We start from the raw sequence: 14,507 nt of genomic DNA on the forward strand, positions 1-14,507 counted from the left end.
TGTTTATGTAAACGTTACCCGCTGTGAAATGAGAAGTTTAAATCTAACCAAAAATGTTTTGAAAGTATGAGTTCTTTACGTGACAAGTTTTACATTTTCTGATTAAATGCTATTTTAGCTGTTTTTTTTTTTTTTTTTTTAATTCTCTCATTACCTTGAAAAGAAAGTCAATGTTATGACATTTTATTCTGATAGGCAGAGAAGGTTGATGCAGCCCTTCACACTATGCTGTTGAAACAGGAACCCCAAAGGCAACATTTGGCCTGTTTAGGTACCTGGGTCCTTTATCATAACCTTCGAATTATGATCCAGTATCTTCTGAGTGGCTTTGAATTGGAGCTCTACAGCATGCACGAGTACTACTACATATATTGGTAAGAGAATAACATGAGTTAAAATTGGTGGTGGGTAGAGTAGATAAGATCTGAGAGAGCATCTGTAGAAGAGAATATAATTTCAGGGTACTTTTTCATTTAATGTATTTTAACTTTAGTTGTGGGACAATTGAAAAATATCTATTAAAAATTAGAGCCAGATCGTTTTGAACATCTTTAAGTGCTATAACATCATACAAATGTTTTTTCCAGCCATTGAATATTTATTTAAAAATTAATAAAAGTGGCTCCAAAGTAAATGGATTAATTGAAGAGCTTTTGTCTGTTTCTAGAGAGAAAAATTAACACACATTTAGTCCTGACTTCAGTGGCGCTAGGTGCTAGCTGTGGAATGTACTTAACTGAATTAAAGTTCAAAATCTGAACCAGATCTTTGTTCAGAGAAGAAATCGTGGCTAAAATTATCATTGGGAACATAACTGTTGCAAACTGCCGCCCTGGGGATTTATCTCAGGAGCTTGGAAGGAGCTGATAAGAGATCACCATCCTCAGCCAGTAGTTCTTCACTTACACTTGAAGATGAGATGAAGAAACCTAGTAAGAGGATGCTTAGAAATACTTTACGCATGGGAAAGCTGCCACAGAAACAAAATTAAGAGCCAATATATCTTTTTCTTGGTCTGGCCAAGGATGGTAGTAATTTATTAAAATAAGAATAACCAGTGTTGCTCATGACAAACAGCTAAGTTTAGTATATAAGATCTTAATATGGTTCATCTTTTTAACTCATATTTGAATTATTTAACATAGTAAATTAAGATACTGTATATTCCTTGGAGTCGCCACTATGAAGGAAGGAAAGTAATTCTCTTCCACACTGACATGGTTTTGTTATCATGGCTGCTAGGGCTCCTAACATAACTCTTTTGACTATGAAACTTGAATTTGAACGTGAACTAAAGTAATATGAGAATAATATTTGGTATACTCTCCAATATTTATGTAGGTAACAAGTCTTACCAACAGGCGTTGATATAGCTATTTGGCATACGTTTTGTTATTAACTCATAGTAGACACAGTATTCAAACCAGACATTTTGTAGGGGAACATGCTCAAGTTCTGTCTCTGAGGTTTGAGGCAGCTAATGGGAAGCCTTTGTGCTCTTGATTCCTCAAAATAAAATTTTTATATGCTTTTTGGCACAAAGAATTAGGCTCTTAATTCAGCAAATGAATGATAATCACCTAAACACTCCATTAGAAATGTATCTGCATATTTGAGCAGATTCATTACATTTTAACGAAAGAAATTTTAGTTTTTGCCTATAAATATCCTTGTGGTCTACTTTCATGTTAGTTTTAACTGCTTTTCAATTTCAAAATTATAGATTGGCCTCCAGCATTTTCACAAGCTTGTTGTTGTTATTGTTCATGAATATAATCATTCCTAAAGCATGTGGGCCCTTTAAAAATGAACAGTAGAAAACATTCTTAAACTTTAGAGTGCATCATGGTGACTTGCTAGGCATGGTCCCTTGAGTTCCTGGTATAGTAGGTCTGGGATAGGACCCAGTCATTTCCATTTCTAACTAGTTCTGGTGATACTGCTGCTGTTTCAGAGATCACAGTTTGAGAACCACTGGTCTAGAATACTGTACTCTAATTCTCCTTAGATATAATTGTGTATTAATTTTGATAATGCATTTAATAAAAGCTCACTGAGATATCTGATATTGGACAAGAAAAGCCTGACTTGTGCCAACTATATCCTTCACTCATCTATCCTTGTGTTTGATATTTGGAAGATAGAAGGCAGCATTAATTCCCTGTAGAAATCCTCTCATTGAGTTAAGATATAGACCGTCAGATTTTGTAGTGTAATAGGAGGGAAAAATTCATTTGTACCCTGTAAAAGGATATTCTAAATGCTTTTCTTAAATTCATTGTCAGAAATTATTTTCTCTTCCTGTGAACTATTTGCCTTTTTTTTTTTTTAATGAACTAAAAATATATTTCCCAGTTTGCCGTAGTTGCCAGGAATTCTGCATAGTGCTCAGTTTAGCTTTAAAACACATCACCTAAGCCATTCCAGGCGGTTTTGGAGGGGTTTTTTATGTATTTTGCCAGTACAGTTTTGATTTATTGACTGTGGGGCTTTTGTTTTGCTACAACAAAAAGGAACGATGTTTATCCTCAGGTGTATCTTTTGACTAGTTACTGTTTTGCTTTAAATTTTCTTTCTCTCTTTGTTTTTCTTTTTTTTTTTTGGTGGGAAGGTCAGTGTTTTAATACTGTAAACCTGCCTTACAACTTTTTGGAGAATTTTGGAAATAGGCATTATATGCTCATTTTATTTATTTGACAGAGAGAGACACAGTGAGAGCAGGAACACAAGCAGGGGGAGTGAGAGAGGGAGAAGCAGACTCTCCACTGAGCAGGGAGCCCGATGTGGGGCTAGATCCCAGGACCCTGGGATCATGACCTGAGCTGAAGGCAGATGCTTAACAACTGAGCCACCCAGGCATCCCCATAATAAAATTTCTAATCTTTGATTTTAGCTTAATGTAATAGTGGTCCTTAATTTTATTTATTATAGGTTATATTATAAACTATATATATTCATATCCTAGATTTGAACCACTTTTTCTGGGCATAGGAGAATGTAATGTTGGTTAAGCTTCTGAAAAGTTAGTATTGGGTGGAATAATCTGTTTCACGTTTCATTTATTGAATAAACTCAAGTAAATTATAAGCCTGAATGTTCTTAATTTTTTAGAATGCTTTGGTATAATGCCTACAATTTTACATTTTTTTTCTGTATTTGCATTCTCTTGCAGTTAATGGGAAAATAAAATATTTTCTTAATAGGCTAAGGTGAAATGTGTCCTTATATAATAAAAAAGAGTTTAATGTGCATTCATTTGATTTACATACATAAATATAATTATCAAGAAGTCTTTTGAAAAATTGTAAAATGCTTATCGTTGTAGGAATTAAGCATTTTTCAGCATTGTCCAGCAATATAAGGCTACAAGAAAGGAAAAGTTAATCATTTGTAGTGCTAATTTCTCTTAAAATCTAATGTATCAGTTATCTAATTGGATAATCTGGGTTTGTTTGTTTTTTTTTTTTAACTTTTAAAGCAGTATTAAAAGTATCTCTTTATTAATACCAGTACCTGTGGTGATGAAGCTATCTCATGTAGACATCTTCCATTAACTAACATTTGGTACCCTTGAAGGTATCTCTCCGAATTCCTTTATGCATGGTTAATGTCTACATTAAGTCGTGCTGATGGCTCTCAGATGGCAGAGGAAAGGATCATGGAAGAGCAGCAGAAAGGCCGGAGTAGTAAAAAAACAAAAAAAAAGAAGAAAGGTACCGTGGATTCTTTTTAAATTTAAGAAGTAACTAACATTGGAGTGCACTTTAATTTCTGCAAGTAGGTGGAGAGCTGCCTATGCCTTGTTATGGGTGAATTAGTCCTTACATCTCAGTTCTTGCCCATCTTCTCTTCAGAAAGTATAAGGTATAAACTGAGTCCCAGTGTTAGTGACACAAGCCTCTTTGGTGCCTTCCCTTGCTTTTCTTTTACTTCTTTGCTGTTCTGTGTGTTAGAGGATCTTAGGACAAGAAGAAGTAGCCACATGGAGTGTGCAAGCAGGGTAAGTCAAGGAACAAGGCAGCAGAAGACCCTTGATCTTTTGACAGAAGGCTGACCACTTAGAGGGGAGTCGATCTGGAGCTGTGCTCTTACAGTGGCACAGGAAGATGATCACAGAGGGCCTTGGTGTAACACCCAAAGCCCAGGAGGAGAAAGAAAGGTTTCAGAGGCACTGCTCTCTTGATCACTAGTGGATGGGGACAGATATTGCTACAAATGTTACAAAATATTACTGTGTATATCATTAGGATTTCAACAGTTTGGGTGGGTTCTTAAATGACTATATGCATGGGTTTCCTAATTCAGAAATTAAGTCTGCATGGTGAATTCAAAAGAAGTTAAAATTACTTCATACTAGAATTTTATGGTTTTACTTATTTAGGGAATATGGCTTTTTAAAAAGCCTTTCAGTTTTATTATTTGTAGATTTGGGCCATAAAATAAAATTTAACCTGTAGGAACAAACTTTGAATTTTTAATTTTAGTAAACAAGGTGGAAGTTTTTTTTAAATTAGATTTTCTCCTGCAGGAATGCAAGAGGAGGGGGAAAAGAGTGTGGGTAATTTTCTTTTTAATTACAGTTCGCCCCTTGAGCCGAGAGATCACAATGAGCCAGGCATATCAGAACATGTGTGCTGGAATGTTTAAAGTAAGTTGTCACAAATGAAGTTCTTTTTTGCTTTTTAACTACATTGCTGTTACATAGTTTAATTAAAATGGACTCTTTTCTGTGATTCTTTCCAGATTCTAATTTCACCTTTGTGTTTACTAACCATCTGCTTAAATTACCTTTTTTCCAAGTCTAGTTTTCATTAATTTGTTTAGCAAGTATTTGTAGACAAGTATTAATTTAACACCCTTGCCATGGGTCAGGTATCTTCTGCGGAGTACATTTAAGGATACCAAGTCTGAGCGTCTAGGTAATGACAGGTCAGGTGACATGTGTGACACAAGTAATAAGGCAGTTTATTTCTGATTCATGATCAGAAAAGATTTCTTAGAAGAGATGAGGTTTGTATGAGGAGCATATTAGGAAGGGGGTAGGCTCCACAATGAGTGGCTTAAGCAAAAGCAAGCATTTTCACGAGGTAGCAAGTGCTGTTAAGCTGTACTTGGCAATTCAAGAAATTATTTGAGACAACTTATATTAAAATATATAAAACAGAACATGGACTTACGTTTGAGAAACAGGACCTATGCTTTTCTTATTGTATATGACTTTTTTTCTTTAGAAGCTTTTACTTGGAAGGTTTCAAGGCAACTGTAAAAGCATGTGTCATAGCAGAATAATGTGCATGTGGTACAATTTCACTGGGAAATATAGTAATGGATTGAACACTGGAACTTGAAAATTTTTTATGTAAATATGGCACATGACATAAAAATGAATACTAAAGCCAGTTTTTCTCTTCCTATTCCTGATTTCTGAACCTTAAAATTGTTTTAACTCTGTGAAAATAGCTGTTTCTATTCTGTACTAATGAGGAGTTCACTTTTTCAAAGTGATACAGTCTTTTCTTTGATTTTCTTTTAGACCATGGTAGCATTTGACATGGATGGCAAAGTACGAAAACCCAAGTTTGAGCTTGATAGTGAACAAGTTCGATATGAGCACCGATTTGCTCCGTTCAACAGTGTAATGACACCACCACCGGTGCACTACCTGCAGTTCAAGGTGACTCTGCTCGTTAAAGCGACTGTGAAGGAAGTAGTCTTGGGCCTTCTTAGAGATACGCTGTTTGTACCCAGCCATTGCATTAAAACAGTCCAATCAGACCATTATTGGGCCAGTGACAAGGCGATAAAACAGCAGCTTTAATTAGTGTGAAAATTAAGTATGAGGATAATATGAGGTAACATACGAAGGTTGGGAATTGAATATTACGTAGGGAAAAATAGGGACATATGCCGAGTGTTTGCTTTAGTGTCTATATATGAATCGTGAATCAGGTAGAATTTTTTAATTACAAAAGCTATTTTAGAGTTTTTCATATTAAACATGTTTTGAATAATATAGTATTTCCCCCCCCTTTTTAGGAAATGTCTGACCTCAATAAATACAGCCCTCCTCCTCAGTCTCCAGAACTGTATGTGGCAGCTAGTAAGCACTTTCAGCAGGCGAAAATGATCTTGGAAAATATCCCAAACCCAGACCATGAGGTAAGACTGCAGTCACAGTAATTCTGGAGGAAAAGCTTGGCAGGAAATAGGTATCTTACTACTGGATGACAGTTTATAAAAATGAATCTTACAGAATTAATAGTGAAGCCTCTCGTGTTTCTGGCAAGGATTTTAAATGGCTTTGCTAAGCTAACCTTGCAAGACTTAAAATTATCTGATGAAAGAAAGCAAATAGCTCCTTTGTGTAAATTTAGAGATCAATGCAAAGAGAAATTAAGACATAGAACCATAAAGTGTGTAGGCAGAACAGAAATAGGATCCAAAAGTGATCCACAGTTCAGAAATGGTGACATTTAAAATTTATTTTAATGTATAGTTTACTATATTAAAATCTAATTATATAAATCTTTAAAATATGAAAAATGCTCTGGCCGATTATCACAGGAAGTAAAAACCTTATTCCACTTGACCATTTAAAATCGGGCCTACTGTTCGAAGACTATTTTGAGATCTTATTCTACAGACCTTGGGACTTGAGAATACTGAGTTGCGGCCTCTTGTTGCTCTCACAGTTGGCTGTATGCCTGATCATATTGACATGCATGGATTGCACAAGTGAGAGTGCTTTGCCTCTAACACTCAGACTGTTTTGGGGAGTATATCTTGGTACAACCTCCATGAAAGGGAAGTTAATAGCAGTTACTGGTAAAAAAGCACAGATGCTTAGGCCAAGCAGTTCTGCTGCTTGGGATTTACCTAACACACGTGCACACGTGGGCAGTGAGGGAAGCAAGTGGTTTACGCAGGAGTCCTCCTTGCAGCAGGATTCTCATAGCAAAGAAGTAAGGAAACTTCACTGTCCCTCAACAGAGACTGTCAAATGAGTGATGATACATCATATAATACTGTGCAGTCTTGAAAAGGACGGTTGTTAAATACTGTAATGGAATGTTCTTCAGGGTATAAGAAGTTTAAAGAGCAAAGTACTAAGCTGTGATGAGTGTGCTGCCATTTCAATCAGAAGGGGCCCAGGAACTCTGTATGTGTGCAAATATTATAGGAGTGTATCTCCAGAAAGAGATGTAAGAATTACGTAAGAATTGATAACAGTGTTTGCTTCCTGGGAGGGGAGCCTAGTGCCTTAGGAAACAGGGATAGGAGAGAGATGACTTTTTGTTCCATATAATCATGTAATAAAAGAAAATACAAGGGGGAATGTAAAAATTAGAGGAAGGTACCTATAACAGATGGTATATTTCTTTCAGTGAAAATTTGTTTACTCAGCAAATACTTGTTGAGTGCCTAATATGTCCCCAGCCCTGTGGTAAAAACTGGCGAAGAAAACTAGACAAATCTCAGCCCTCCTGAGGGTGGTGGAGGTTGCAGACAGTAAATAAATTACATAGTATATTAGAAGGTCCGTAAGGACTATGAAAAATCAAGCTGGGAATGGGGATAGTGAATACTATGAGTAGGGAGGTAGCAGAGGATTAGGCATTTTTAAGTTAAGGTGGCCTGTGAGCAAATCTCTGAAGAAGGTGAAAAAGCAAGTCGCATGGCCACTGGGGATGGAGCCCTATGGGCAGAGGGATCTGCACATGTAAAGGCCCCAAGGGCACGGACTGGTGTGGCTGGAGTACGATGAACAAGGTGAGCCGTTGGAGGTTTTTGAGCAGAGGAGTGACCAGATTGGATTTTTGTTCTAAAGGTTCTCTGGCCCCGGTGCTGAAAATAGACTGTGGTAGGGGTACAGGTAGGAGCAGGGACCCACAGCAGTAATCTGGTGAGAGATGGTGTGGACCGTGGTGATCTGAAGCAAGATGGACTGGATGTGGGTGAGGAAAAGAGGAGTTAAGGAGGACTTTCAGGGTTTGGGCCTGAGCCCCTGGGTGGATAGAACCAGTGGAGAGGGCTGCGGATGGAGCAGGGGCAGGTGGGAGACTGGGCCGAGAAGTCAGGAGCTCAGGTTGGGACGTGCCTATTGGAGGCCTAGAGGGAGCTGTCATCTGGACAGGCGGATGTGTTATCTGGGGCTGAGGAGAAGCTGTTCCAAACCTGTGGTGAGGTGTGTTTCTGGAGAGAGGTCAGTCAGCAACGAGTAGTGGGAGCTTTTTTCTTCAGGTTGCACATTACTCCCTCTTAGGAGGAATGCAGCATTCCAGCCCTCTGCTGTTCATTTGTTCAGGTCAAACTTTTCGGGCAAGCGTAGTCAGGAGTGACAGTAAACACAGGACACCTCCTACCTGCCAGGCGTGGTTCTCAGCTCTAGTATGGATTAGCTCACTTAGTAATCCTCTCAGCAGGTCTGTGTGGGCGTGGGAGTCAAGTTATTGTCCCCACGCTTATAGATGAAGAAGCTGGGGAACAGAGAGCCTAGAGAACTTGCCAGAGGTTTCATGACTAGTACGTGAAGTGCAAGCACTCCAGCTGCGTAGTCTGCACCCCAAGTGCTCTGCTGCTGCCTTTGCAGCCGGACACTCTTCAGGCTTAGTGAGAGCAAGACCCAGGGCCCCTCCAGGGCGGCCCGGCTGACCGAAGTAGAGCTCTGTGGTCACGGAGAAGTATGTCTGTTCGTGTTAAGTTGCCTTTATTTAATAAAATACCGGGTGCCTGGGTGCCTCAGCCGTTAAGCGTCTGCCTTCGGCTCAGGTCATGATCCCAGGGTCCTGGGATCGAGCCCCACATCGGACTCCCTGCTCCGCGGGAAGCCTGCTTCTCCCTCTCCCCCTGCTTGTGTTCCGTCTCTCGCTGTCAAATAAATAAAATCTTAAAAAAAAAAAAATCAACATTTACCCTGTGTGCAGTTCCTATCTTATAAAGACATTTTGACTCTGAATTTTATGTTTTGATAGCTTAATGTTGCTCATTGTTTAGGTCAATAGAATTTTAAAGGTTGCCAAACCCAACTTTGTGGTCATGAAGTTACTGGCAGGAGGACACAAAAAGGAATCTAAGGTAAGCGCATTGTGGGGAAAGTAAATGGGTGTTAAATTATTGTAGAACTTTTTAAAAAATACGATGCACAAATACTACAAAAAGGTAAAACATTCAAAAATCATCCCTTTAAAAGAGTTCAGGGGCGCCTGGGTGGCTCAGTCAGTTAAGCGGCTGCCTTCAGCTCAGGTCATGATCCTGGGATTGAGCCCTGCATCAGGCTCCCTGCTCGGCGGGAAGCCTGCTTCTCCCTCTCTCTCTCTCCCCCTGCCGCTCCTGCTGCTTGTGCCCTTTCTTTCTCGCTCTACCTCTCTCTCTCTGTCAAATAAAATCTTTAAAAAAAACGAAAATAAAAAATAGGTTCAGTGGCAGAAAATAACTAGAGCTTGCCATTTTGCTTTGAAACTTAGAGATTTTATTGACTTAAAATTTCTAAAGTCTGCCCTTCCATTCCCCTCCCTCCTTTGTCTAAATTACTGTGAATGAGTAAAAGAGTAAAACAGAAAATGTGTGAAAACAAATTTATTATGGGAGAGAGATTTAAAAAGTCATCTGCCTTTAGAAAAGTGAATGCTTCAGTAATGAAGTCTGTTTAATGGCTTGAGAGATGGTAAATTCTGTCAGCTTCCCTTGCTGATGTTCTGTCAACATGTGCCTGCTGAGCATTGGCACACTACCTGTGCCTCCCTCCGTCTGTCGACTCCCATCGCAGCCTGCTGTCTGCCTTCCTCATCTTCTGCTGTGCTGTACGAGACACGGTTTCGTTGCTTAGTACTGTCCATGACCCAGGAACTAAAAAGTGTGCTGACCCACCACCCTTCCCTTTGATTTAAGTCCATTTGCCTTTGTTAACTGTTCTCTTTCATAAACCCAGAGATAAGCTCATTGTTTTCCCTCCAGGTTGGTTCCTATCTTCTTTGTCATTAAACCAGGTTTTTTTCCTCTCTCGTGCTGCCTTACCTCTAAAATTGGGAGAAACTAAAATACTGTACTGTCTGAATATTTGTAGATACATTTGTTTATTTTCTGCCTTTCTTTACAGGTTCCTCCTGAATTTGATTTCTCTGCTCACAAATACTTTCCTGTTGTGAAACTTGTTTGAGAGACACTGAAAGGGGGGACATCAAGGGGCAGAATCTACTTTCAGATTCTAAGGGGATCCATCCGTCAGTCTCAGCACATAACATGAAGTGAAATGGATTTCTTGGATAACAGCCTATTATAAGAAATACTTTTAATTTGACAGCCTTATACGATGTGAATGAAAACTGCTGTTTTAAAGTGGTTTGTTATGTTCCATGGATGAAACTGGGCTTACTGAATGCAGTGATGAATGTTATATGGTTTTATTACAGATTTAATCATAAATCATTTTTTTATGAATGAGTGAAAATAGTGTTTGTAAAGTTAATAAATTTCTTGACAAAAAATGCACTACTGGAAATGAAAAACCACAGCACTTTGTTGATGCATGTTAAGGACTGAAGGTGTTTTACTTGAATAGTTCAGATTCAAAAGAAGTTTCAAAACGATTGATCAAACACTTGAATGGGGTTTTCGTAAAATACATTTAAAAGGGAATATGCAGGGTGGGGGGAACCTCTATCTAGGGAGACTAAATTACATGGGGATTGTGATTTTGTGTGTCATGATGTCTTAAATTATATACCTATAAGAATAGAGTTTTTTTTTAAAATCATCCTTTAACTGTTCCTTTTGGCACCTTTAAAACATGCAAAATGTTTGCTAGTGACATTATTCAAGAGGTAGGAATGTGTAGATTGTTAATTTTTAGGGTTAAGTTTCAGTGTGGCATACTTTTTGTTCACTACTAAATATTCAGTTTAACCCATGCAGCATTTTCAAGTGGGGATCTTTCCAGTATCTGCTGCCTTCGAAAACAGACTTAAATCCACCTGTACCTTGTAAGTGCCCAGCGCCAGAGGCCCTACCCTTCCTTTGCTGCCCATTCCTCTTCCTGGCTCATGCTGCCATGGATTTTTATTCTACATTAGATGGTATCATTTTATTCTAAGCAGTAAAGATAGGAAAACAAGCATTTGTTTCAACTGGCTAGGGCCTTGGTTTATAAAACTCATTATGTGAAGTTTATGCATAAATTTAAAATATTTCAAGTCCTTTAACTTTCCCAGAGATGTGTTTCACAGGCACACCAACAAGGATGGAAGCATTTTACTTGAGCTTTTTCAAAAGTGCATGTGATGATACCAACTTTGAGTAATCCTTCAATCTATAAATTATCCCAATTTTATAAGCCAGTTTTTAAGGGACGGTGGCTTCATACACAAACATTTAAATACACAAACTATTATTTCCCCAACTTTGACACTAATGAACATTTTCAAAGTCTAAGCTAACAATGTGGGGAAAAAAACCCCTACAATTCATGGAATCCTTTTGTATTTTTCGTAAAATTCAGAGACAAGGATTAGAAGTTGAGTGTTCTATAATTATTTATAGTAATCTCTTAGTGGGAGTAGACCGAGCCCTTGGACCTTAAAGGCTCCTGAATTCACACTTGTCACACTCTAGGTTCTGCTAAGAATAGCTGACCAACTTCTATCAATTAAAACAATCATGCCAGTTACCGATCTAGTTATTTAATGACCGCACACTGACTTAACAGGTATTGGTTTGTCAAATTGCATCACACAAAAGTACATTAAGTATGTGCAGTGCTTTCATTACTCAAGAAGTCTGAGTATTGCGCAGGGAATCTACAGTCCCATCTGGAGAAGAAAAGAGTCATCACATTCCTGTCTACATACCATTTGAGAATACAAAGGAAGGTGTAAATTAAATAGTTCACACCTATTAAAAATTGGAATAGCTGATTAATTTTGGATGAAACCAGAAGACCAAAGTGGGGGGTTTGCCATCTACTTACGTATTACACAGATTTTTGTTTTGCTTTTTTTTAAAAAAAAAAACCAGCCATGACACCTCTATAAATTGTTGCCTCGGAATAGGTTGCCTATGTGATGTCAAGGTAAGCCGGTGGTAAGAAATCATGACTGACTGGAGAGATTACTCACAGTACACACCACCTGAACAAATGGCCTTTGGTGCCTCTGTACATGAAGATGGAAACAGCGTGGTTATTTTTTTATTTATATTGACATCCCATCTCAGTCCACAAAAGGTTTAAGGCAAACCACCATTCTTAATCTATAATTTGCAAGCTGATTCTTCAGGAATCCAATAGGGCAGTAAAGGAAAACAAAGCAGCTGAACTAACAGTCTTGTTTCTTAGAACTCTATGCACACTGATTAAACATGGAATGAATAGACGTTTTATTGAAAAGGCAAGAGAGATTATCCTAAGGCTAAGACACAAAGAGAAGTTGGACAAGGGCTTAGATAAAACCTTACAAAGCTATTTTTAACACTCTTCTTTAGTTGCCTTTTCCGGGTAGAAAAGTTTAATCTTCGTAATTAAGTAAAAAGGTATCTACATGAGTAACATTCACATTGGAGATCTTAACCTGAATGCAAACCAGGTCCTGCCTTCAGTGCCAGCCAGGGGCACCATGAGTCCAGACCAGGTGAGGGGCCAGGCATCCAGCTCACCAGCTGTCTGGCCTGCGTAGTTATTTAACTTCTCTGGACCCCCGGGGTTCCTGTCTGAAGTTGAGGGGTTATACCAGGTGATCTGAGGCTCCTGCACCTCAAATCCTCTGACTTGTATTTAATAAGTATCACTACCCACTTACTCTTAAGACCTGAGAGTCATTAGTGTGACTCTGCCAGTCATTCGTAAGTGGAAAGAGCCTATTTACTGGAAATACGGAGAAGCAACTCAATGTGAATTATGATTAGTCCTTTTCAAATTAACATTGACTTTTAAATCACTTTTGATAGTCATTTACCACAAGCCAAACGTATAGACTATGGCAAAAACAACTGTTACATTTCTCTTGCCTTTCTAAACTTTCCCCGTGTCACACTGTATGTAGTCTTAACATCAACTTCCTCTCCTTTTCCTGTAATGGTGCAGTGGGCAGTCCACAGCAAACGTGCCCCCGCAGTGCTGTGCTGTGCCCCCCCCCCCCCCCCGCGCTCTGCTGCAGGCCCCAGGGTCAGCTCTGGTTTGGCCCCTGTTGTGTCAAAAGTCTAATCCACTCATGGCTCTTGGTAATAGGGACTTAATACAGAAGATTTTGCTTTGCCCACACATACTAAGCAAAGTAAAAATAGATCACAAATATTCAAATTACAAGTCACTTAGAAGCATTTTTGTACATTAATGACAAAGGTTATATAAGTTTTTTAAAAAATTCTCACATAAAATGTCTTTGTATGTAGACTTGTTTAAAACTGTCGCTAGTGATGTTTGTGTTAACAGTTTTGTACTCCAGGCCACTGACTGTCGGAACCAGAAGTGAGCGCATGAGAGTATAAGCCAGGAATCGTTCGGCACTGACCTGTGAGAACAAATAACGGGCTGGTACCGGCCACTCAGCACAGCGTGTGAAGCGGGACACCAGAGGGACCAGAGAAGAATTCTCAGGTGCGGTGGGTCTCTTGGTGTCAGAAGACAGACTCTTCTACAGGCTTTGACTTTTTTTAAACAAAGTTACATTCCAGAATTTTTTAAGTGCCACTGTCACCATACTTGGAGAACTTGGGTTCTGTTTTTGGTGCTGATCTTCTCATACCTATTAGCTGACAAATTCTGACACCTTAGTATAAATACTTCGAAAAAACCATCTACAACACAATCATTTTCCTACATAAAGTACATATTAAAACTCCACAATAATCATCTTTAGATGTATATTTTAGTACATTTCACAGTATTCAACCCCTCATAAATATTTTGTAGTGATCTCTGTTCAATCCTGACATGAAGTATATGATTCCAGTTGATTCAGAGTGTGTGATTCCTCTTTTCACGCTGATCAAGTAAATTTACGTCTCCTTTCTGATTTCCAGCATTAAGAACTAAAAAAGAAAAAAAATAAAAACCATAATCTAACATTAAAACATTTAGGGGAAACCAGCCAGGCAGGTTCTATTTGACCTAACTATCGAGAGACTGCCTCATCAAGAGGACAATATCTCCCTCAAGCAACATAATGGGGGATTGCATTCCTAATCAAGGACAAGACAGTGAAGAGACTACATGTATGGCCAACATGGTGCCATGAAATAAAGCTAAAACATCTAAAAACTTCCTATTTAAAATACTGAAATAATGCCCCATGTCCTCTAAAGTAGACAATATAAAATATAAGATTTGTGATACAACCACAACCCTTCTGTGCTCCATGCATCCCTGCTGGTATCCCTCCCAACAGGAAACACAATGCCCTAAGAGCTACCTGCATCTTCAGTCAGTTCTTACTACTACAAAGCTTCTCCTTTACAGAGCTGAAGTCTGTATGTGGCGCCCATCATCCTTACTCTCCTTCAACACACAAAGGACATAC

The 14,507-nt window shown here is 38.7% G+C and overlaps 2 protein-coding genes across 7 annotated transcripts in view; one reads left to right on the forward strand and one right to left on the reverse strand.

Annotated features, from left to right (window-relative positions):
- NAA35 (N-alpha-acetyltransferase 35, NatC auxiliary subunit) overlaps positions 1-11,945 on the forward strand; it is a 97,791-nt gene extending 85,846 nt beyond the window's left edge. For 3 of the 4 annotated variants that reach the window (XM_032392959.1, XM_032392957.1, XM_032392960.1), the window contains exons 17-23: positions 196-374; positions 3,577-3,713; positions 4,581-4,648; positions 5,534-5,674; positions 6,037-6,159; positions 8,995-9,075; positions 10,097-11,945. In XM_032392959.1, the coding sequence (XP_032248850.1) occupies positions 196-374; positions 3,577-3,713; positions 4,581-4,648; positions 5,534-5,674; positions 6,037-6,159; positions 8,995-9,075; positions 10,097-10,156 (789 nt within the window). In that variant the 3' untranslated portion in view covers positions 10,157-11,945. Of the gene's footprint in view, positions 1-195; positions 375-3,576; positions 3,714-4,580; positions 4,649-5,533; positions 5,675-6,036; positions 8,725-8,994; positions 9,076-10,096 lie in introns of those variants that run through there. The other variant, XM_032392961.1, reaches the window with a different exon arrangement.
- A 400-nt stretch (positions 11,946-12,345) lies between these two features.
- GOLM1 (golgi membrane protein 1) overlaps positions 12,346-14,507 on the reverse strand; it is a 60,904-nt gene continuing 58,742 nt past the window's right edge. For all 3 annotated transcript variants that reach the window (XM_032392964.1, XM_032392965.1, XM_032392962.1), the window contains exon 10: positions 12,346-14,019. In XM_032392964.1, coding sequence (XP_032248855.1) covers positions 13,946-14,019 — 74 coding nt within the window. In that variant the 3' untranslated portion in view covers positions 12,346-13,945. The remainder of the gene's footprint in view (positions 14,020-14,507) is intronic.

Source organism: Phoca vitulina, unplaced genomic scaffold, assembly GCF_004348235.1.
Source record: "Phoca vitulina isolate PV1807 unplaced genomic scaffold, GSC_HSeal_1.0 scaffold70, whole genome shotgun sequence".
NCBI lineage: Eukaryota > Metazoa > Chordata > Mammalia > Carnivora > Phocidae > Phoca > Phoca vitulina.